This window comes from Corvus moneduloides, chromosome 2 (genome assembly GCF_009650955.1).
Source record: "Corvus moneduloides isolate bCorMon1 chromosome 2, bCorMon1.pri, whole genome shotgun sequence".
Lineage (NCBI taxonomy): Eukaryota > Metazoa > Chordata > Aves > Passeriformes > Corvidae > Corvus > Corvus moneduloides.
Genome location: NC_045477.1, coordinates 29,015,910 through 29,041,261, shown reverse-complemented (window position 1 = coordinate 29,041,261; position 25,352 = coordinate 29,015,910). Strand labels below are relative to the sequence as shown.

General features: G+C 51.1%; 1 protein-coding gene across 1 annotated transcript; it reads right to left on the bottom strand.

Annotated features, from left to right (window-relative positions):
* Positions 1-369: 369 nt before the first annotated feature.
* On the bottom strand, positions 370-25,352 carry ATN1 (atrophin 1). Its single transcript, XM_032098801.1, is given in 11 exon segments — positions 370-1,612; positions 2,136-2,316; positions 2,585-2,728; positions 3,944-4,661; positions 4,770-4,992; positions 5,126-7,137; positions 8,429-8,449; positions 8,451-8,543; positions 8,914-9,051; positions 9,250-9,437; positions 25,066-25,352. Coding segments are annotated over 10 exon segments (3,642 nt in total). The 5' UTR covers positions 9,328-9,437; positions 25,066-25,352; the 3' UTR covers positions 370-1,578.

Below are 25,352 nucleotides of genomic sequence, written 5' to 3'. Positions count from 1 at the left end.
ATCGCTCCCTCCCCTGCCCGTTTTCCTGCCGTCTCCCCCGCGGATCCCCGGCCTGGTGCCGCCTGCCCGCCCCACTCCGCCCCGACACCGGCGACCTCCGCCGCCGCCGAACGCGCCCCGCCGCGCCGCCCGGGCCCTATGCAAATTAACGGTTTCCCATTGGTCCGTAGCGCGCACGCCCCGCCCCTTCTCTCCCCGCGGCAGGCGGGGCTGCCCAGCGGCCCCTCCGCGCCTTTCCCGAGGCGGTGCCCACTCCCAGCCCCGCCCAGTCCTCACCGGGAAAGGGTGTTCCTGCCCTTCCCCTCCTCGCCCCGGTGAAAAGAAATGAACACAACGGAGTTCCGTTTCTGGAAGGGCTTTTTGTCTTTTTTTTTTTTTTTTTTTTTTCCTTTTTTAAGAGCTTCATATATATATTTATATATATAAATTATTAGAATGTGTGTCGGGGCTCGGGAGTGCGTGGGGAACGTCGTTTAGGTGGTTCTTTTCTTTTCTTTTCCATAGCTGGGTTGTTGGTTGGTTTTTCCTTTAATGGTTAAGTAAATATATATATATATGGGGGACCAATCGAGAGATACAACTGTGAAATCAGAACACGCACGCGGGGGCAAGGGAGTCACAAGTTGCTACATAAAACTGCCACGTCTAATAGGATGTGCATGAGTTAAAAGTACATCAATTAGGATGGGTGAGGGGAAAGGGGCAGCCACCATCTTACAGACAGTCCCAGGACGCAGTGTTACCGCTCGGCCACGCCGGCTCTCCCCACAGGGCTCAGAGGGGTCACGGTGGTGATGGCAGTCTCCAAAACAGTCTCCTGGTGCTTTGCACCTCACGGCTGTGCCCGTGCCCGTCCCTGTCAGCCAGGGAAAGCACAGCCACCGTCCTGCAAACAGTCCTGCGGTGCTTTGCACCCTGATGGCTGGGACTGGACCCTCCGAAGGCAGGAGAGGCCACTCAGGAAGGGGCCTGGAATGCTTTGTTTGTATCTGAAGGGATGTTGGAGAATGGGAAGCTGCTCTGGCTAATCTGAAAAAGTTCCACGTTGCTTTTCTGTATCGCTAAGCAGTATCTTACACTTAAAGGGGGGTGGGGTGTTGAGGAGGCATCTTGAAAAAAGACTCTTTTGGGTTTGCAGTTGGCTGCACCTCCTCCTTTCAGAAGCAGAAAAGGCAAGAGCATCCTGTACATGAAGTCTTGCAATGCTCTGCACTTTTTATTTAATGCAACTGTTCCCCCAAAACAAAGGATGGAGCTGCTGCCACCCTGAATTCACATCAGTCTTTGTCTTTCTGAGCTCTGTGCAATGCTGATTCTCTTCTCTTCAGAGCTCAGCTGAAATCACGTACCGATCGCTTCAGGTCCATTAGTGGTGTTTCAGTCCCTCCCCATTTTCTCTCCTCCACTTTCTGTTCCCAGGATGCCATCCCATACTTTTTGTCACCTTCTCTTGTACTCTACTGCATGGTGGGATCAGGATGTGTCACTTTGCAGCTTCCCCTCCCCCAGGATTTGGTTGACTGATTGCTCCTCTTGAGAGAAAGACATGATGATGTCACATTGACAGTAGAAGTCCATTTAAAGGGGTTTGTCACTTTCCTTCTTCAGGTGGCTAGGATAAAAAAGAGGAACAAGGTGATAGTGAAAGGGAAAAAGGCAATTTTATCCCCTGGCCTTTGTTCATCTAGACCCAGACAACACTGCTGGCTTGTGAAGTTTTGCAAATCCTTGAAGTAGGAGGTACTACTGAAAAGGTGCAGCACTGTACCTCTCTCTTTCCCAGTGTGCCTACCCACGCACTTGTGAATATCTTGTCTTGGCAAAACCATCGAACCCTTATAAATGTTTTGGATTTTGGCAGGGGTATTGGTTAGTCATAACTGCATTTATCTCCCCCACTCAGAGGGGAGGAGCTGAGACCTCACAAGGCACTAGCCACTGAATGGCCACTTGCCACTTCCTGGTGGCCAGCCCACAGCTGTGCCCCTTGGCAAAGCGTCCCTGCTCTCACTGTGCGCTTGGGCAGAGTCACTCTGCTCCAGGGGCAATGTTTCCCCGTTCCCACTGCCTGTGCCAGCCCCACACCAGGGCTGGGCCTGGAGGTGTTCCTGTGAGGAGAGAGCAGCTCCACGCACCTGTAGTAGTCCTCCTGCGTGGGGAGCGGCACGCCGTGCAGAGGGTGGTGGGCGTGGAGCCACTGCTGCTGCTCCAGAGCCAGGCGCTGCAGCTCAGCCGACTGCGCGTGCATGGCCTGCAGCTGGTGTGCCGCCGACATGGGCGCTGAGAGGGAGCCCGGCAGGTCCCTGTAGGGTGCAGCTGCAGCCAAAGGTGACACAGAGAAGAGACAAGTTAATGCTCTATCCAAGGCCCCACAGTTCAGTCAACACCCTGCTGCACTCCCATTCCCACCCCAGCCCACGTGCAGGACCTGCTCATCCTGACAGCGTGGGCCTGTCCTACACCATGACAGAGCTCTGTTCAACAGACCTCAGTTTGGTCCTGTGACCCCTCACGATGCCCCTGCCCCTCGGAACTCTGCTGATGCTTTTTGGAGGAGAACAGCAGTCCCTGTGAATGGCCTTACCAAAGAGTTGGTGGCGCAGTACTTCATTCTCATGTAGAGGGTGAGGCAGGAGAGGGTTGGGGATGGTTCCAGCTGGGTATGGTATCCGGGTGAGGTGTGATCCCGAGGCGAGGGGGTCGATTAGAGGGTGAACGGAGGCTGAGGCTGGGAAGAAAAGATATCACAAGGTAATTGTCCCATGCTTTGTAGCAGGTAACACAGAGACAGGCACAAGGCCTCACAAAACAGATATAGAGAGAGAGGGTCAGAGTGTGTTAGGGATGGAATGATTTCACTGCTAAACACCACAGTGTCATCTCCTTCTGAGTGTTACTCTTTCTGCCAGCATCGAACTTCACGTGAACCAGTCTGGCAGAGCTCTGTCCCTACACTCGTCAGGAAGAAATACTGCCCCTTAAAAGTACAGCTCCTTAGAAGTCCAGTAGGGTTCTGCAAGCACCTGCTCTGCAATCCAGTCTGCACCCCATATCATACCTATCTGTCACCCTGACAGCCGGACAAGTATTCACATGCATACTTGTATTGGGTGCTTTCTTTTCCAGGTCTCATCCAGGACAGATTCTCTTTTTAGTGGTTTGGACTCACAGCCAGAGTAAGGTGCCCAGCCACAGATCATAGGGAAAATGGACATTCATTTGCCTGGTGTCATCTCTGAGCAGTTGCAGCTGCTCAGAGCCAGCATCTGTGACTGACACCAGACCCCACTGACTGTTCACAGCACCTGAGCAGGTGTAACACTTTTTTCCTATTGCACTGTAGCTTGGGCTTTGCTTCCCTGAGATTTTCATCCCTAAACCTTTTGCTTTGCTTTCCTGTAGGCTGTGGAAATGGAAGGGACCACCATTCAATTCTGAAAAACAGCAGGCTCCAGTTCCTTACAACTAGCCCACCTCCTTTCCCATCCCATCCCATCCCACTATGTGCAGCAAGAGCCAATGGAGCAAACCTGAGAACCAGCGTTTCATTAGTCCTAAGGATACTGCCAAAACTGTTCTAGCAGGGCTCCCATTCCCTCTGCAGACCCCAGCCTAAGAAATGCAGTTCACAGCAGCACCACCCAGGCAGTCAGTGGGACTTCAGCACTTGTACTGCAGCCCCAAAGATCCAGAACAAAAGGACACAGTGCAAACAGTTCTGCTCGCCACTGATCAACAGTGTCAGTGCCTTTGGTGGGATGGGAGCAAGGGCAAGGAAGAACACCCACAATGTTGGGCTCTTCTGGCTGAAGATATATGGCTTCAAAGTTTAGTCTTGGAAGCTTTTAGGGTTCCCCAGGGCCAGAGGGAGGGAGCACAAGGAAGGCACAGTAGGACAGAAAGCAGGGCTTTGTGCAGGGCACCACCACCAGGCGGCCCTTACCTGCGTGTATGGCATCCTGCTGGTGGAGATGGAGGTGGGAGTGGATGTGGGAATGCTGATGATGATGAGGCGTCACATTGAGCATCTGCAGCCGGGCCAGAGGGTCATTGCTGAGAGCAGCCACCCGCTCGGCGTGCTGGCGTTCAGCCGCCAAGCGCTCGGCGTAGGACATGTCGGGACGAAGGGTCGGGCCAGCTGCCAGCGCCAGCCTCTCCCGCTCCAAGTGGCCCAGCCCTGGGTGGAAGGGAAAAGCAGGATGAAGGCCGGGGGCCGTCTGCAGACTCAGCCCGCCGTGGCGTGGGAACGGATCCATGGCAGCAGCTGGCACGGCATGGAGCTGCTCCAACTCGGCTGGTTTGACTTCAAAGCCAGGCTTGAGACGTTCACGCAGGTCCCGGTCCCTCAGGTCTCGCTCGCGGGCCTCCCGCTCCCGCAGCTCCCGCTCCCGCGTGGCCGGATCGCTGCTGTAGATGGCTGGCACATTGTACCCCAGCAGGCCCGGGTCGACGGCGCCCAGGGGCACGTAGAAAGGGTGGTTGCGGTTGCTGGGGGACATGACGTGGGGCCGGGCGTATTCGCTAAGGGTGCGCAGAGCCGGGGTGTCGGGGCCCAGGTATGGGGGAACAGTTGCTACAGCACTGCCCTGCTCGAAGGAGGGGCGGTGGGGAACCGGCCCGAGGGACGAGCACTCGACTGGACGGCCCTCCTGGGCCATCTTCTGCAAAAGAGCAGAGAGACCGGCTTCAGGGTCCCAGCGGGGAGCGGCCGAGAGGGCCCTTGAGCATCCGCCCCGGCTGCGCTGCGGCAGTGGGACCCCCAGACCTACCACACTCCTCTCCAGCTCCCGTTCCTTCTCCCGCTCCCGCTCCTTCTCCCGCTCCCGTTCCCGTTCACGCTCCTTCTCTTCACGGGCCTTCTGCTCAGCCTCTCGACGCACTTTCTCCACCAAGTCTGCCCTTTTCTTGGCCAGCTTGGAGCCATCAAGGGGCACAAAATACAGGTCTGTGCGGGAGCAGGAGTTGAAGCCACGGTCCAAGTGTTTGTTGAATCTGGGGATGAGGAATGTGAAGAGCATCATGAAAAAGGCAAAAGGGTATAGCTGCACCTCAGACTTGGGGTGATTTCCTCTTCCCTGCCCCATATGTCCCTCCCCATCCTGTGGACAAACCAGTCTCCCCTCACCTGGCTGACTGGCTGGCATGGCTCGGCACATCCACCACCTTAGGGGGAGGTGAGGGGCTGCGAGCAGGTGGCACAGGGCTCTCCGGGGGCTCGTACTCCTCCGACGGCTCCTGCTTGATCTGAGCAGCGCTAAGGGGGAGTGGGGGCGGTGGGGGGGCAGGGGCAGCCATGCTCCCTGGCAAGGGAGGTGGGCCAGAGGGGGCGGGTGAGGGGGCTTTGTAGCCCCCTGCCACAGGGGAAGAGGCCACCCGGTAGCCAGGAGGGGTGGCTGCACGGAAAGGGGCAGCTGAGGAAGTGGGGGGCGAGCCCGGCTTGTAAGGGGCCGGGGGCTGGAAGGTGGGGACAGGGGAGGCCGCCCGCTTCCCATATGGGGCCACAGCTGACGGGGGTACCGGGGGTGAGACTGTCTTGTAGGGGGCTGCAGAGGGGGAGGCCATGGTGGCAATGACGGTGGAGAGGGTGGTGGCAGCGGAGGTGACTGGAGGGCCGGCTCCATGGGCAGGGGAGGGGGGTGGCGGCGGGGGGAAGGTGTAGGTGGCAGGACTCTGCCCCGGTGGGTGCGTGCACATGCTGGGGTAGCTTCCCTGGGAAGAGGCAGCAGAGGAGGATGAGGAAGAGGAAGAGGAGGAGGACGAGGAGGAGGAGGAAGAGGGGGCGACGGCCGCAGTGGCAGAGGGAGCCTGGCTGTAGGCAGCCTGGCTGTGCGGAGGGTAGAGGCGCAGGCCGTAGGTGGGATGGGAAGGGTGATGGCTGTTGGACTCCAGGCCGTGGGGGTAGCCCCCGGGGGGCTGGGGAGGAGCTGCAGCTGCTGGGGAGACACCCCCGCTGCTCCCATGGCCATGGTGGTGCTGCTGGGGTGGCTGCTGGTGATGGGGGGACTGGCCAGGGAAAGGGGCAGCGGGGTGGGAGCCGGCATTGCCCAGGGGCCGGCTGTAAGGGGGTGGCCCCTGGCTCCAGACGGGCTGAGAGGGCAGGGAGGGCTGGGTGTACTTGGGGGGCTGGCTGGAGACAGAGAGGCCGCTGGGCGGGGGAAAGGAGTGCCCATAGGAAGCACTGTAGCTGGGCAGGGGCTGGCCCGGGGAGGGCTGGGGGTACTGGGCAGAGGAGCTGGAGGGCGGCAGCGGTGGTGGGGCGTAGGGGTAGCGGGAGGGGGCCAGGGCTGGTGCCTTGTCCTGCCCCATGCTGTGGGGCGAGGGCAAGTGGCCGCTCAGGGCCTGCCCCACCATCCCTGGGGAGCTGGAGGCGGCCACTGCGTTGTTGAGGGGGCGCAGGGCTGGTGGGGGAGGCAGGTTGGAGGAGACGTGGGGGAAGGAAGGGGCCGAGGCCGGGGGGGCAGCTGGAGGGTTGGCTGGGGGCGTCTTTTGGGGGGGAAGCCCTCCTCCTACCGACGCCAGTGAGATTGGCGTGGTGGGTGGTGGATTGTGCTTAGCGCTGAGGGTCTGCTCACGAGCCCCTGGTGCTGGGAGCCCTCCCACTCCACTGGCAATTTTGGCCCCAACCTGGACCACATTGGCCGTAGGATAAAGGGGAGTGTGGGAGGAAGAGGAGGACGAAGAGGAGGAAGAGGACGAGGAGGAGGAAGGGGGAGCAGAAGGGGCAGCAACAGCAGAGGAGGAAGAGGAGGAGGAAGGTGTCTGTGGGGCTTGAGCCTGGAAAATGCGGGAGGCCTGGCCCTCCAGCTGGGAATGGTAACTTCCTGCGGGGGGTCCTTGGGGGTGCACCTCGCCCGGGAGCCCAAAGCTGGGTTCTGGTGGGCGGGCCAGGCTGTCGGGAGGGGCAGCTACTGGCGGGCTCTGGGGGAAGAGCGGGGGGTGGTGGTAGGAGTGAGACGGCCCCTGGGACAGCACAGAAGAGGAGTCGGAGTCATTCTCCACGCTCCCAGGGCTGTAGACACTGGGCGAGGTGCTCCTGTTATCCTGGTCAATGTCCCGTGGGTCGCTGCTCATCTCATCATTGAAGCTGTGGCCATCAAGGCTGTCAACATCAGACGGGGATGGAGGACAGGGCAACTCCTGAAGTAGGAAGGAGGAGGAAAGGGGCATTATGAGGCCTCCCAGACCACACGTGACACACTTCAAGTTCCCAGAGAACTTGTTTTCTGACCTTTCTCTGCCAACCCCAGCATTAGAAAACCTCACAGAGGAAAGAAGACATTGTCTGGCAAGGTATAAATGACACCAGTCCTCCTGCCTCCTTTCCAGTGCTCTCAGGTCTCTCATGAGCATTCCATGTTCAGGAAGGATATAACAATGGGTACCTTGTGTAAAGAGGCAGTGAGGGGGCAGGGAACTGCTACACACAAGGTTGAGAGGGAACAGATACAACACCGGTGATGGGCTGTTGGCCAGAACATGGTATCACCGGTGGCATGGAGCAGCACACACCACAGTGGTCCCAGCACAGGCCCCAGACCCAGAATCACTCTTCTTGCCCCTGCAGAGCTCTCCCTGGTCAAGGAGACCAGCTCCCCTCCAGACTCCTCTCACTGTTCCACTCCTTACTTCCAGGAGTTCCCCCTGTGCTTCCCAATCCCTGCTCCTCCCCACCACCTGTTGCCTCAGGCAATACGCATTGGTGATCAAGCAGTCATCATGGGTAAGGGTAATTAACAAGTGCCACTCTAGCAAGGGAGGCTAAGCTGAAAAAATATCACTGTTGAGCTGAACAGACTGTCCATGTGGAGAAATTACAAACGTGCAACCAAGGTGGTTTAATTACAATGACCTCTTAACATGAGCAAGTATCCCCAGGTTTGCAGGCCTTTAAGGCCAGTTCCCTGAACAGACAGGCACAAGAGATGAGTCTTCTTCCAACCACCAATCCAGCCTGGTGCTGTCAGTGTTTTGCAAAAGCCCTGCCACGACTCTGTGTGTGCATGAGCAGGTTTTGCATGACTGCCACCTGGAACCCACCATGACTTAAGCACCTCTATTTCACACTGCACTGGGGGATCAGAAGAGACTGATTCTGACCCAGCCTTCGGCTGTGCACAGAGCCAGGCTCTTGCCCCTAGGCTGGGAAAGGCAGGGCATAGGGCATGTCCCCAGCTCCAAGAGCACAGCAGCCCCCTGAACACAAGGCAAAAGAGACAGAGAGCCTCCATCTGCTCAGTCATCAATCCTGGCAGCATTTTTGTAGCCAGGAAGATGATGTTTAGGTTGGAAGAGCTGCAGTGTAAAACCCAAGGTGTCAGGGCTCCTAAGCAGCAGGAACCTCGAGCTGGGCGGACATGAGTAGCACAGGTAGGGAACTGGAGACTCCTTTGCTCTGGACTTGGGACATGCCATAGCAGGGAGAACTCACCTCAGTTTTGGTTTTTTTTGGGAGCATTGGTGTCCTCCCCTTCACTCTCTGAGATCTCTTCTGTTCGGCCCTGCTTGCTGCTCTTGGGGGTGCAGGATTCCTCCAAACGGCCTTTCTGCAAGGACACAAGGAGAACAGGGAGGCAGAGGGTCACGGGGAGATCTCCCAACCAGACAGGCCTTCACAGACTGCAGCAGGTGAGACACAGCCACCATGGCACTTGTGTTGACACTAGCAGAGCAACATGGAGCCAGGATATGGCAAAAATTAGCACTAAAAGGGTCTGGTGAGACTGGACACCAGTTCTTAGGAAAGTGCAAGATGGTGAGGACGAGAGCACAGGGATTCTGCCCATTTCAGGGAGCTAACCCAGCACGGGTTCCATGGTGGATCTCTTCTGGTCTGTGTCCCTGGATCCTCAAACAGATCCCACCCAGTCTGGGCAGTCCTTGGCCACCCCACACTTATGTTCCAGCTGATACTACCTTTGTCGCTTGTCGGGATTTCTCAGCCTTGCCATCACTGCTGGAGGTGCTGACGCCGCCAGGGGAAGCTCGACCCCGTGACCTGAGCTCCTCTCGGGGCCCCGGAGTCTCTTTCTTCCGTCCACTCCGCATTGACATCTGAGAGAGGGATCACTGTGTCAGTCCTGCTTTGCCTCTCCCACCACTCCTGCCCGGTCCCCACCCTCCCAAAGCCTCCGAACCCCTTGCACTCCACTGTGCCAAACTCATTCCCACTAGCTTTGCAGGGAGCCTCAGTCCCAACCCACAGCTCCAGTTTGGCTCTCGTGTCCCACCCCCCTCTCCCACCTCACGTACTGAGTCCTTGTTCTGTCGTGTCTTCATTCTTTTGGGTGTGGGACCCCCATTCTCCTTGGCCCGGTTTGATGAAAACATAAATTTTTATGACTCCGCAACTCCCTCCGGCTGTTTCTGAGGAAACGGAGATGGGCAGTTCTTCTGGAAGGGCGGCTTACACCAGCCACACAATAAGATCCCACTGAATCCTGAAAGGCAGACAAGCAGATGAGGGGGGAGAAAGACTGAGTGGACAACAGAACATCCTTTCGTGGTTTGCTATGGAAATATGACAAAATTATTATTGTTTCCTTATTTAGAGGCTCAAGGATGTCTACCAAGAATGCAATAAACTCTCCCATCAGTGTGGGAAAAGATTTGCCCACTGCCATATCTGATTACCAACTTATAGGAGTGATATGTGCGTGATGAGAGGTATTCATTTTTAATGGCTTCAGACTTGAAAGGGGGCAGATGTAGATTAGATATTAGGAAGAAACGCTTTACTGTGAGAGTGATGAGGCTCTGGGACAGGTTGCCCAGAGAAGCTGTGGATACCCCAACCCTGGCAGTGTTCAAGGCCAGGCTGGATGGGGTTTCGAATAAGCTGGCCTTGCAGAAGATGTCCCTGTCCATGGCAGGGGTGTTGGAAGTAAATGATCTTTTAAGGTTCCTTCCAATCCAAACCATTCTATGATTATCCAATTCTATGATTTGGGGCCCAATAATGCTGCTTTGGAGGGCACAAGGAGGAATGGTTATCAGGATGTTAACTGTCTTCTGGAATAATTTTAGTATTTTCATTTCCTTGGGAAAAAATAACAGGGAAGTGCTTTAAAATGTTCCCAATGACAATTTTTCTGACTTTGTTAGTTCCTCTTCGCACTTGTTGTCAGTGTACAAGGTTACGCTACCCCTACCTGGCCATATGCTGTCACTCGCTACCCCATGTCATGAGCCCCAGTGGCCTTTGCTGAAGGGCACTGAACAGCCCTGCCCTCTCCAGAGCACATGAACGTGCACTCATGCACCACCGTGTTATGCAGGAAATGTGACAAGTCTTGCTCGGGCTGTTCCATGCCCAAGGAACACAAATAGGTGCAAGAAAACACATTTAGCTTTGCTTTTGCACGACACAAACATCATCAGCCCTGTTTAGCCTGAAGAGGCTGCCAGGGTCTCCTTCTCCTCAGCACACTGGATGTTTCTCAGTGTACCAGACCGAGTCATGTCCAGGGATGCAGAGTACATCCTTACACTTTGCAGCAGCGGGAAGATTTCTGAGATCCCTCTAGAACAATTTACAGCTTTGTGCCATGTCCAAAAGCATTTTACTGTAGATATTTAACACCCTGTTGTATCACACAGTTCCTACTCTGGAGTATGAAAGTACGATGACTGTGTTAGCCTGGGAACTTCAGGGATGCTGCTCCTGAAGTTAGCTTGCTTGAATCCAGCAAGTTAAACATCTTTTGCACTGCTCTGCACTGCACACACGTAACCAAAAAGACTATCCTTCCCAAGCCTGTCATTTGAGTTGCTATACACGGACTCTGGAATGGACAATCTCAAAGACAAGAGAATGTGTCCTGTGGAACAGACAACCAGGAGAAACAAGCCCCATCTACTGAGTTTTATTCCCTCATCTGGAAGCACAGAGAAATTTTGTGAATAAGAAGCCTATGCATTCGGGACTCCTGAAGTCCATCCCAGACCTGGAAAGATCAGCTTCCAGCCAAGCAGTGCAGGAGCAATCTGGATGACTTCCATTTCTCTGAGAACAGAGCTGAAAACAGGGATCAGAGCAAAAGCACCCAACAGGAGAACTCTCAGACCTCCTGTGCAGCCCTACTGCTGGACTGTGTGGCCCCAGGGTCACTGCTTTCCACTGCCTTCATCTCCCTGACCATGAAATGGGAATAATGACACCAGCCCGTCTCTCCTGGGGCTCCACATCTTCCCTGACCAATGCTCAGAGAAACCCATCCAGAAGGTACTTAGGAAGAGCAGGGGATTGTTTGTTTTAATTCCATTAATATTTTATTTGACCCTCATCACAAAAGCCCCAGGGGACCTCATCCAGCATTAATTCCCACACACATCAATTCATTAACTGAGACCTCTTCTTTAATAGAAAAATAGCTGACGATGGTTTATAACTGACCTAATGGAGGCAGAGCCCACTCCCAATCCCCACCTGCTGACTTGTTTTACAGCCTCATATTTCTGTGACACTTTGGCCTTTGGCTGCTAATTCAGCCAGTAACACTGATGCTATTCTAGATAAGCATTCAGAATCAACATTTCTTATGTGAAACAAAAATTGTAATAAGTAAGGTGATCCAAATTTAACTCAACTTTGACTCACGCCATGGTGGCAGCCTGCAAGTATGAGCTCAGCTCTGAAGGCACAGCAGCAGCAGCAACAGCACGCTACCAATGTCACTGCTCCCTGCATTCCACAGGGATACCACCCACGCCTCCCACACCAAAGAAGCCAGAGTGATAACGCAGCTTCAGCTTTCCAGAAACCCTGTAATGACAATTACCATCTTCTTCCCAGAGAAGTCACTCAGGGAAATAACATGCAGCCAACCACAGACTGAAACTTCCCTTTTTGAAAGGGATACCCACTCGGTACTTATTCCAGCTACTGAATATGCAGTAACAAACAAAGCCAGAAAGAAATAGTGGTATTTCAAGAAACATAATCAACCACTGACTGAGGCAGAAGTTTCTGTCACTTAGACAGTGAAGACTTTACTAAAATACGTAAGAGAATTGACGCACACATTATTACGCTCAGTATAGCAACTGTTATGGCCAGATGAGAGGATCACAAACCCGCCCTCTAATTTTAACATCTGTGAAATAAAAGCTTGGAATGTGAGCCTTGACAATTAGCAAGTTACACCTAGCCCTTCCTATCACTGAAGATCCCTGCAAATGTCTCTGAAGGGTTCTTAGGGCTCTGTGGTTTTGGTTAGGAGGTGAGACGTGACAGGGCTGCTGTGGAAGAGTTAACCTTTCCCTGGCCCTGTGAAGCCCTTTACAGGTTCAACTGAGTTATGAGGCATTGCGAATTGCTATTTTCTGTTTGTGTTTCATACAACCCAGCTTGGCTTGGCTTATTGCCCAAACCCCTCCATATTCTCCTGTAAGCCCCGGTGAAGTCTCCTGCGAGCAACACACACTCAACAGGCATTCCCCACATGGCATTCAAAATGGATCCTGCTCCTCCTCCTCCCCAGCTCCAAGCAATTCTCCTTGCCAAAGCCTGGACTGTCCGGCACCGGCAGCCAGAAGCTTCTGAGGTCCAGCTCGTCTTCTACTGAATGACATTGATAGGTTCTCTCCTTTCCAGGCTGTCATGTGGAGCAATTCTCCCAGGTAACTAAACTAGAAACAAGTCCATCTCAAATGAGAAGCACTCAGGTTTTACCTCTCTTAGAAAGCAGGCCGAATGTTTGTCCTTGGCTCGGGATGGCATTTAAACATTAGGCTGTGGGTTTGAGGAAATAAACTTTCCTAGATGGCGACACAAGCAGAGGAAATGGGGACCAAGTTTCTGGGATGGTGCTTGGCGGCTTGACCAGAACTGTAAATGACAAATGGGTCACATGCCCAAAGCGCTGCGCTCACTGGGGCTGCATGCACGGGTGCACCCAGCACGTGCCCAGCAGCAGGGAGCCCATGTCCACTGAGACTGGGAAGACTGGGAGATGCTGCCAAATCCACAGAGAGTTTTGACACTTCAGCTGGTGCTCAAAGGCACAGCAAGCCCTGGGATGGGCAGCCCAAGTCCAGGGCTCCAGTCTGCTTGAGAAGGTCAAATGCCAGTAAAGGTCCAGCTAGCCCTCCCTGGGGCCAGGGCCAGGAGGAGGGAGAGCTGAAGGCTCCCAGAATCTGTATCATTTAAGAAAAAGAGCTGACATTATCCCCTGTTTGTTTTGTTTACTATACACAAAGCCATCTTCCTCTAGATGCTAGTCCATGTAAGTTTGGAGTAAGGAGTCAGTGGAATGCCTGCTTTAGCCTATGTACAGATGTTCTGAAGTGCAAACCTCTTGTTTTCTTCAGCTGGGAACTATTTAAAGTACACAGTAACTACTCTTTAAGTCATTTTCTGAAATGTAGGAATCACATCCAAAATCCTGCTAGAAATCCAAGGCATTTGGTATGCAAAGACAGGGACTCAGAACTCCGATGTGAGAGTTAAACTGAGTCTGGTTCTCTGCAATTCAATAGCTCTGTGTTCCCATCCTGTTTTTTTCTCTTCCCACTTCTACAAAGGGATGGATTAGCACTGGAGGGAGGGAACCGGGGTGGCAAAATGAACACAGCTGCTTTCTAATACATTGCAGATGCTGAAAAGTGTCCTGGAAATAAGCTGGAATGGTAAGTGATGGATCCCTCTCGATGGGTAAAGATCACTCAGAAGGGAGTGCCGACCAGAGCAGTATATATATATATATATATATATATATATATATATATATATATATCACACACACACACATATATATATTCACTGTCCAGTGAATGATGGTCCCAAACATTTCTAATTCCTGTCTCAATCTCCCTCATTTTGTAAAATGAAATATACATTTCAGAAATATAATCGGTTTTAACAACTGTGTAGGATCTTGAAAACATTAAGTTTTGTCCCAAATACTGCAATCAGACAACCTGAAGGACAGCATTTCCCAATGACTAATTACCTGATTTCGTGCTTGAACCCTGGCATTTTACTATAGGGCATGGTGGAGAAAGGGAGGGAAGGAAGGGGAAGAGCACTGTGTTCAGTGTTGGACAGCAATGGACAATCAGGTCAGGGTTCACGTTGCATGTTACAGTCTTTTGATACATACCTGGAGTGTGGCATTACTATAAAAGGGAAAATAACTCTGTGAGCAAAGGGATTAGGATGCCAAAATTGTTGAATACCAAGATGGCAAACATTTGTGGCTAATATTATCTTGGGTGCGAATATTGCAATGACTGGCAAATCTTCTTTATTCAGTAAATCTTGTTAAGAATAAATATATGAAGGTATACAAACAAAAGGTAGTTTTCAAACAAAGGCATTTTTCTGTCTCCTACAAAATAACTACAACACTGGATGGATGTAGGGGCTGTGAACTCAGGCTGGAAAGTGAATTAATCAAGGAATAAGACTCCTGCAGGTCACTCCCATTCAGGTCACTGCATAGAGAGACCCCAGAATCAGAGCACACACCTCCCAGTCCTCTGCAGATCCCTCCACAGGGCTTGAAACAGGCACATCCAACCACCAGCAGCCATAGGACATGGCTGGGAAGGGCTGAGACCTGCCTGGCCAGGGAGGTTTGGCAGCAGTGTTATGTGGCAAACTCAGACAAAAACACCTGCAACACAAGTGAAAACTGTGACTACTGCTCAGAGGTCAAAATATAAATCCAGTACGAAAGCAGTGACAGTTGTCAGTTTTTGTTATTTTCTATAAAGACATTGATTTCATATTGGCAGTGTACTGGAATTTCACTGAATTCTTCTATCTTCAAAATATGGCACAGAATGGGTCACTATGAGATGTGTTAAATTTTAACAATAAATGTAAATATATGCTTTCAGAAACTTCACTCTGTGCCAGAAGGCAAATTACACACACTTCTAATATACAAGATGAATGGACTCTATTTAGATCTATCTATGTATATAAGATTCACGGGCCCATCGTAAGAGGTCAGGTTTGAGGCCACCTGAGGAAACTGAACATGCACAAGTCCATGGAACCCAATGAGATGCATCCCAGGGTCTTGAGGGAGTTGGCTGACACAGTGGCCAAACCAGTCTCCATGATATTTGATAACTGGATGGATGGCCCCATCCCAATAAGTTACAGTCAACAGTTCGATGTCAAAGTGGAAACCTTGAACCAGTGGTGTCCCCCGAGGATCTGGGACCAATACTATTTAATATCTTCATCAATGACACAGATGCTGGGATTGAGTGCACCCTCTGCAAGTTTGCAGATGACACCAAGTCAAGTGGTTGACAGGCTGGAGGGAAGGGATGCCATCTAGAGGGACCCGGCCAGGATTGAGGAGTGGAACCGTGTGAGATGTGTGAAATTCAACAAGGTGAAGCACAGGTCCTGCACAGGGTCAAGGCAATCACCAGGCTGGGGAATGAAGAGGCTGAGAGCAGCCCCGTGGCAAAAATCTTGGGGATACAGGCAGACAAAAAACTGCACGTAGAGCTAACAATGTGCACTTGCAGCCCAGGAAGCCACACATGTCCTGGGCTGCATCAAAAGCAGCGTTGGCAGCAGGACGAGAGAGGGGATTCTGCCCCTTTGCTCTGCTCTGGCAAGACCCCACCTGGAGTTCTGTATCCAGCTCTGGGGTCCCAGCACAGGAAGGACATGGACCTGTTGGAGGGAATCCAGAAGAGGCCATGAAGATGATCAAAGGGATGAAGCACCTCTCCTACAAAGACGGGCTGAGAGAGCTGTGGTTGTTCAGCCTGGAGAAGAGAAGGCTCCGGAAAGACCTGGTAGCTTTTAAGCTCAGGGTACTGAGGGAGCTGGTGGAAAAGCTCACCAAGCCACTCTGTATGATTTATAATCAGCCCTGGTTAACCAGAAAGGTCCCAGGAGACTGGAGGTTAGACAGTGTGATGGCCATCCACAAGAAAGGTCCAAAGGAAGATCTGGGGAACCACAGGCCTGTCAGCTGGACCTCAGTGCCCAAAAAGGTTATAAAACAGATTATCCTGAGTGTGATCACATGGCATGCACAGGACAACCAGGAGATTAGTCCCAGCCAGGATGGGTTCATAAAAGGCAGGTCCTGCTGGACCAACCTGATCTTTTATGACCAGCTGACCTACCTAGTGGATGTGGGAAAGGCTCTGGATGTTGGATCTGCAATAGTGTGGCCAGCAGGACCAGGGCAGTGATTGTCCCCGGTATGTGGCACTGCTGAGGCCACACCTTGAGTGCTGTGTCCAGTTCCGGGCCCCTCAATTCAAGAAGGACATTGAGGTGCTGGAGCAAGTCCAGAGAAGGGCAACAGAGCTGGTGAAGGGTCTGGAGCACAGGTCCTATGAAGAGAAGCTGAGGGAGCTGGGGTTGTTTAACCTGGAGAAAAGGAGGTTCAGGGGGAACTTTATCACTCTCTGCAATTCCCTGAAAGCCTCTTCTCCCAGGCAACAAGTAACGGCATGAGAGGAAATGGCCTGAAGCTGTGCCAGGGGAGGTTCAGGATGGACATCAGGAAGAATTTCTTCACTGAAAGGGTGGTTAGCCTTGGAATGGGCTGCCCGGGGAAACAGTGGAATCACCATCCCGGGAAGTGTTCAAGAAATGACTGGACATGGCACTCAGTGCTATGGTTTAGTTGACAAGGTGATGTTTGGTCAACGATTGGACTCGATGATCTTGGAAGCCTTTTCCAACCTTAATGATTCTGTGATTCTAAGTATGTAAAGGTGGCTTATAATAAAGGTGGAGAGACAGTTTTTACCAGGGCCTGCAGTGACAGGACAAGGGGCAATGGTTTTAAACTGAATGAGGGCAGGTCTAAACTGGATGTAAAGAAGAAATTCTTTACTATGAAGGTAATGAGACACAGGAGCAGGTTGCCCAGAGAAGCTGTGGATGCCACAAACCTGGGAGTGTTCAAGGCCAGGTTGCATGGGACCAGGAGCAACCTGGTCTAGTGGAACGTGTCTCTGCCCATGGCAGGGGGGTTGGAACTGGATGATGTTTAAGGCCCCTTTCAACCCACACCAGCCTATCATTGTATAAAATATCCTAAAATGATTCTAAAATAACACCTCCCATGCAAAAAAGACACTCATCCTGAGGCAACAGCTTCAATCCTTTTCTTGTATGTGTTGACAAATTCACTTGTCAGGCTACCTAGGTGCTCCTTCTCTGCAGTAAAATAATAAATAAAAATTAAAATGCTCACGCTTCAGGAAAGGGTGCCAATTAAGAATACTAAAAATAAATGTGCAGAGCGCTGGCAGTCTTAGGAGATAAAGCCAGTTTACATTTTATTAAGCCTATATTAATGTTTTGTTTTCTTAATTTTGCACAACCATGAGGAGCAAGAATGTTATTTTGAGTATGAAAGCTCTAATTCTGGAACCTCCATTCAAATAAAAATGTATCTGAGAAAAAAAAAATCTGATGAGCAGAGTGAAAGAAAAACAGTTAAGAGCTAAAGCAAGGTAATAAATAATACAAACATTCATGCATTTAACAATAGCTTAATTTACAGCATAGAAGAAGATATTAATTTTTGCAAAAGCAACTGAAATAAAGTTTGATTCACTAAATGAAGGTTAGGTGTACTAAAGAAGGTTATGTTAATCATAAAACAATTCATGAGGGCACAGTAAAATGACTGTTAAGTATGTAACAGATTTACTTAAAAATCCCAGAAGAATCATTCTATCTCCCCAGAGGAGGGCTTCCAGATCTCTCACAGATACAGGCTGGCAGAGCCCAGTGGTGGATCACAAAACAAAACACACTGGGCTCTACCCTCTGTGATGGGATGGAGGCCTATGGGTGCATGATCCAGAGGAAGGACACATCACACTCCCCATACTCGCTGTTTTATGAGGTGCAGCATCTTCTATATTTGCAACACCTGAGCACACCTTACCTGTGGAGCTGTTAGGGGCCAAGGGTCTACTGTAATACCTCACACCCCTCTTTGGATACACAGATTTCCCTTCGCTAAGAATGCAAAGTAAATTACTCAGAGACATCACAGGATGGTTGCCCAGAGACTCAAAGGAGGATGCTAACTGGAAGGGACATACAGACTCTGAGCTGACCAGTGCAACTCAAGAGTGATACCCTTCGGATAAAAGAGGCACATCCATGAAAATGGAGCCTTGGCATACAGCAGCCATCCAGAAAGTACACTGCATGCTAGAATTTCCTGATCAGAATGTCATTATGCCCCCACACAAAGCTATGGCTTTCCCATATCTTGAAATGTGTGTGCAATTCTGCTTCTTCCATAGGAACTAGAAGGGGCAATGAAGAGGCACAACTGAGTGGGTTCGACATCTCTGTCCAGAGAAAACATTATTGAAGTGAGGATGTGGTTGGGGACTGTAAAACCACATATGGAAAATAGAGGTTGGGTAGGAAATAATTTTTCCCTGCCTTTTCCAGTACAAAAACTGATGACCGTCAAACAACTCTACACAGAAACATGTTCAAAACCAACTAAAAAGAAAGAATAGTTCTTGCAACAGGCGGCTGCAGAATTTCCATTCAAAGGACACCATGGCTGCTAGAAGGTTTTGTGTGTTTGATGGGAGACTGGAGAGTTTCCTTCAAGAGAGAATCACTGGCACTTTCTGGATAGCTAGAAACCACATCTGGCTATGGCAGGTCCTCCACTGAAAACAGCTGGGCGCTGTAGGAGTATCAGAGGAAAATGGGACAGGATTAGATTAGATTAGATTAGATTAGATTAGAAAAATGACAATATTATATTAATGGTTGGACTCAATGATCTTGGAGATCTTTTCCAAACTAAATGATTCTATGACTTTGCAGCCACTGACCCTCTGTTTCTAGGGATTCATGACTGACAGCAAAGACAACACGAGAGCCATGTGTGCCAAGGGCAAGCATCTAAACGGGATGAAGATGGACAGATACACCCAGAACAAAAGGAGTGAACTGGGGCCAGGGAGATGGGCACAGGAACAATCGTACAGCAGACCTGAGACACTGGCAAACTTTAAGTCACTCCTGGGCTTGGGATCACACAGCTTTTCCTTGGTCTACAGGACTGGCCATGTGGGATGATCTACCCTCACCCCTGGGGCTGAAGGAATGAAAACCCAAAGGTGTGTCCAGGAAGATTTGCCTTGGAAGAGATTGCTGGAGGTCTCCACTCAAATGCCCTGTTCATAGCAAAGTGCAAAGCTAGATGAGGTTATCACAAGCACCTCAGAGGACTGAGCATCTGCAGCCTCCCTGGAAGCCTGTACCAGTGCTGAACCACCCTTGGGAGGATGGAGAGCTTTTGCTTTACATACTTCACCAAGTTCATGGTGATTTTAGTCCTTGTGATTTTATGAAATCAGAAAACAGACATGTATGGCTAAATCAAGGTCTTCCTGGTCATGACACAATGAAGGATTAGAAGTCACAAGTATTCAAAATTCTCCCCGATCCCAAGAGAATTCAAAGCAGGCAATCTATGCTGAAGTGCTACCATCTATAGATACATATAATCTGCCTTACCAACCACAGACACGGCCCTCTGCTTCTCAAGTAGGCACTCACTCAAGAGCCCCAAGACTGAGCCCAAACCAGGCTCAGACTGCACCGTCAGGAGAAAAGGCACCAGAGCAAATGAAACCACTGCCTGAGATATTTTTAATGCCTTGGGTAATCTCTGTAAAGGAGCATGTGCCAACCTGTGGGATAAAGCCTGGGGCACAGGTATGGCATAAGCATGACCTGTCTCAGTAAAAAGATGTCACGCATGGATCCATTGTCACAAAGGAAGGCCCCACCAGTGAGAGGCAACGGCAGCCAAATGTGGAATATCACTGGTAGCTGGTGAAGACACCGACTGAACAAAGTCTTCAGAAACCTGAATAAAGTGTGCAGGTGAGGCAGGTGGGATGGTAAATGATGGCCTGCAAACTCTGCCACAGACCAGTTGGTGTTACTGCTGCAACGGGGTTGCGCAGACAGACAAGCGTCTTAACTATGCAAGATTTTTACATCAAGAACAGAAGAATGTGGAATGCTTTCAAGGATGAAAATCCAAGGATACACAGAAGATCAGAAAAGACCTTGTAATTAGTGGCTGGAACATGAGTTCTCAGCAGAAGACTTCTAAGAAGGCTTTTCCTGAATGAGTGAAATCTACCAGTGCACAGAGAAAAAAGTATTCTTCAGGAGCAGGAAAAGAGAGGTGATTTTTACCTGACTATACATACGATTGGTGGGGCAATTATGGGAATAGTACATGCCATTTTTACCTGTGTACTCCAGAAAGGATGCTGACAAATTGAGAAATCTGATAAACTCCTCTCCCTTATAGCCTTAAGCTGAATATATATAGCTTACCTGAGAAAATGTTGAAAGGAGACTTGAAGATGGCCTATGAGCAATACAAAGGGAGAAGATTTCTGACAGCTCTTTAACCTACACAACAAAGATCCCCACATCCAATGGATCCAGCTAAAGCTAGACAAATCCAACACAGGAATAGTACAAAATTTGAAAAGCAGGATAAATCAATCACTCGAAAAACTTGCAGAGGAATCTAGGGTATCACTGAAAATCTTTTGTTTTCTTTTATTTTATTGTAAAATAAATACTCTTTACTATTTTCTGCACAGACCAGCCAGTTGATCACAACAGGTTTTTCAATATTAAACTCATTAGTAGTCATAGAAGTTGGCCAAAAGGTGAGGCAGTCTAGCTCTGGGTGAAAAGGGACTTTGAAAGCAATGGTCTAGCAATGTATGAGGAAAGCCTAATGGATAACCATGACTGGATAAACCATTCTTCATGGAGGGTGGGCCCTCTTTATGTGTCTGGCAAACTCTGAATAATTCTGAGGTAAATCACTTCATCTGTTGCACTGCCTGGAAGAAAAAACTAGCAGTATATCCAAAATACTGTGCTATAGATACACTTTATATCCAATGCACTCTATCTATCAATATAAAATTTAATAACTATATAACATCATGTTTTATATAGGACATATTATATTATACCAACTATCATATATATTGTGATATACACACACATATAAATATATATATACACACACAGTAAATCCAATTCGCCGTCCAAACAGATGAAAGTTGCTCAAATGCAACCTTCACTTAAGTGATCTATAGTGCAGAGAGACCTTGTGGAAGAAACAGGCTATCACCAAGTGCATTGTACAGCAGGGAAGTACAAGACTAAAATTTTCCAGCTAAACTATCTGTGATGAAGAATGTCACCAGGGCAAGAGACATGAAGTAAGATTGAGAGCAACCAGCTCCCCCTTCTTCAGCAAAGCCCAGACAGACCATCATTGGCTGAAATTGCTTGGAGAAGATATTGCAGTTAGCCTTTGGTTTGTAGGTGAAAATACTGCCACAACAATCAATCAAACATTGATATTTTTACAGGAGGAGACAACAACAAATCAGTGTTTGCTGCCACAACACACACAGAAAACAGACGGTCAGAAACTTCTGCAGGAGGATTATCAGAGCTGGAAACAAGGCAATGCTTCTGAAGGGATCGCTTCCTGACTTCTTTTAAAACATGGCCAAATCCTTATCCCCACACATTCGAAGCCCAAACAACCAACCAGACTAAGGCAGAGAGGTGAAGCTCAAGCCACTTGAACTGGAAACATCCCCTTCTCTTCCATTGTTCTCCAAACACATCTTACTGAGGACATGGGCTGTGGGCCCACAACTGCCCAACACGTCACTGGAAGGACAGAAAGATTCTCCAGTGCTCATCTACATGTGACAAAGAGCAGTGGGACATGTACCTGGCCAGCCTGGCAGTACATGCCTTGGGCACTGCTGCAGCCTCAAGCAGGTTGGGGAAGGTATGGAGAAGGAGCATCTCATGTTCACGTTAAACCATCCGCTGTGACCAGACTCCAGCAGGGATCACAGGGTTTAATTCTGCAGAGAATACCTATCCTAGGTGTGCTCACTTGGTTAAGAGCATGACTTTTTCAGAGATACCTCCACTGTTGAACAGTCAGAACTTGTGCTGCCTTCTCCTTCAGCCTTTAAGAAGTTTGTAAAGCATTGCTATTTTGTACTTCACTAGACACAGTCTTCAAGAAGTACAGATGGAAGAGATGAAGTGATAAAAGCAAGAAATACATTTAATACTTCAAAAGCATCTCCTAATGGAGGAAGAATGAGACCAGAAAATCCCATGAAGGCAAGAAAATAGTTTATTTGTCCAAAAGAGAATGGGAGAAAGAAATGAAGTCAGTAAGATAAAGTCTGACAGAAGAGAAAACCAGGTTCTCAGACAATAAGGCATTACACAAGGAGGAATAATAGAAGATGGATAAACATTCAGGTAGGTATTTAAGGAGGGGCACAGCTGAACATGTGCACAGACCAATTCCAGAGACTGCATTTGCAAACATATTACACCCCAGATCTGGTAAATAAATAAACCTTCGCTATACAGCTCTGTATTCCACACAGACTGCTCCTCTCAACTCCACCTCCATCCCCAAGAAAAACACTGATGAACATGAGAGAGCTCCAGGACAAACTGGGAAGGTGTACAAGGAGTGACAGGGGCTGAACTCTGGGAAGAGAAAAACCTGCCTGATGCATTTCACCCACAAATAAAACAGGGATGGAATATTTCAGTTGGAAGGGACCTACAATGATCATCTAGTCCAGCTGGACTAGATGCTCCTCCTCCTCTTGAAGAACAATACAGATCAGGTTGCTTTAAGTACAGCAATCTCACCATGCTATAGAATCATAGTTCCTTGCATGACCATTATCATTTTGGAATACAAGCACACCCAAAAGAAATGGCATCGTAATTCCTTGTTCAGGCAAACCTAAAGATGAGAATGCAAGAACCATTCAGAGGTATCCAAGGGGTACAAAACCCAGGGGAGGAGGTAAATGCTTATGAAGAGAGGTAAAGGCAGGTCACTGCAGCAGGTTAAACCTGTTAATCTTGTTCATTAGGATTCACTGCACATTTAATTTTCAAATGTTTGGAGGGTTTTTATAATTTCCAACAAGAACCATGGTACTACAAGTTCACTCCTCGGCCATGCTTGAAAAGCTCCATCATGAATCGTAACCGGAAAAGTCTGGTTTGAAAGATCAGGTCATTCCTAAGAAGTTGGGGAAATACACAAATGATTGGTTGTGCCATCACCAATAACAGACACAAAGTAACACAAAATAACATTAACAACTTGGCCGAGAAACAGGGCAAAAAAGAACGAAAACCATTCCAAATGAACAATTTGATCATTCACATTTACAAGTGCCCCATCCATGGGTAATGACCGTGGAGCTCCAGCCCCTCAGGAATGTGTGTGCAGCACAGCAGTGATGCACAACACCCTCGGGCTCAGAAGAAAAGGGAGTCCAGCTTTCAACTCAGACAACTGTGGGATTCTCTAGTGGGAACTCAAGGCTGCACTCTGCAGCTTTAGGCAGCACACACCTGAAGGGTGGTAACCATGCTCCAGCACTCAACTGGACACAAAACGAATGGCATTTCCAACTCCTCCTCTGCTCTCTTGGTACACACCTTAGGATAATGGCCCACTACTTTCTCCTCACTTTTTTTAAGGCTGGAAAGCATAGTGGCTCCCATGCAATCCACCCAGTACAACCAGAGATAATGACAACAGATTTGGGCGCCGAGCTCGGTAAGGACATGCTGCTCCTCAAGACACAGCCCTGCAAAAAACAGACCCTGCAGACAAAAGCCACACAAATTCTTACAGTAGCCATCCCGGCAAATGAGTAACCGGCTGCGGAACTCAAGACAGGCACGGCACTGAGGCAAAGGCAGGGAAAGACACTGCCTATATGGAAAGCAACTTCGGGAACGTACAATAGCTATCAAGGCAGAACTCCACGGCAAGCAAAGGCAGCGTGCAAAGTAATGCCACGGTGACCAAATGGCTGCCACCTCAACAGCACAGCGGCCACTCGGCAAAATACAGCCGGCAATTCGCTGGGCAACAGCAGCCGAGCCGGCCACAGGCCAGCACCAGGAGGCAGGGCAGAACCGCCACCGGCTCCATGGCATAGCCAGAAGGGCAGTGTGGGGAAGCCAGATGCCACTTCTTCAAAAATCCTGAACAGCAAATGGACAACCAGCCGGACACACCGAGGGATCTCGGCCGGTTCAACGGGAGCGCAGCCGCCACCCTGATGCCACCCAGCCGTACGGGGTCTCGCCAGCGCGCCGGTCCCCAAGCGGCGCCCTGGCGTGTCAGAGGAGGCGGCAGCGGGAGGGGGAGAATCCCACCCGTGCCCGCTGCAGCCACGGCGGGGGAGCCGATACTCTTCTCGGTGCCCCGATAGAAACGTTATTCCCAGGTCCTCCTGCCCGCTCCCCGGCCGCACCTGGGGAAGCGGGGACAATACGAGGCCCTCCCCCCGAAGGCGGGCAGGCGGGCGGGCGGGCAGGCAGGGCGGGAGCCGGTTCCCCTCCAGCATTGTGCCGCCTTCCTCCCCGCACGGCGCCGGGCCGCAAACTCGCAACTCCCGCCCGCCCGCGGCCCCCCCGGCCCCGCGCGCCCCTGCCCCCGCCGAACTTCCCGCCGCAGGGAAGGGGGGCTCCGCGGGCGCTGACGTCACGCCGGGCGCGCGGCGGGGGGTGTCCCCGCCCCGGGACCCCGCGGCGGGCGCGGAGCCCCCGCGCGACCCCCGCCCCCCGTTCCGGAGGGAAAGCGCCGCGCCGCCGTCCAGCGCAGGCGAGCCCCGGGCGGGCAGCGCCCCCCGGAGATGTCGGAGCGCCCCCAGCCGCGGCCGGGACCCCCGCCCCGCCGAGCCCCCGTGCCCCGCGGCGCTGTCCCGGCTCTTTCCCGGCCCCTCGCTGCATCCACGCCGGGGCAGGGACCGATGGGGACCCTTCTCCAGCGCCGCGGGGGTTAATCGCACTCTCGCCCCTCCTGCCCCCCCCAACTTTGGTGTTTCCCCCCCCGCGCCGCCTCGCTCCCCATCCCGACAGACGGACCGGAGGGCTAAAATCCACCCGCGAAAGAATGCAGCGAGTGGGCGACAATGACAAGCGGGGCGGGAGCGGCTGGGAGCGGGCGAGAGACTCACCGGCGGCTCCTGAGGGGAGGTCGAATGAAGGGAGGAATGGAGGCGGCGAGGAGCGGGGGGCAGGGATTTAAACGCTGCCCCCCCTTCTTTTTTTTTTTTTTTTTTTTTTCCCCTTTCCTCCCTCCTCCTTTTCCGCGCTCCCTCGTTTCCTCTCGCGGCTCCGGAATAACCGGTCGGTGGCAGGGACAGCGGCTCCGGGAGGGGGGGTGCGGCGGGGAGCGGGGCCCCCCCGCCCCGCGGCTCTGTCGCCCCCTCTCCCGCCGCGCTCAGGCGCCTCCGCCTGCGCC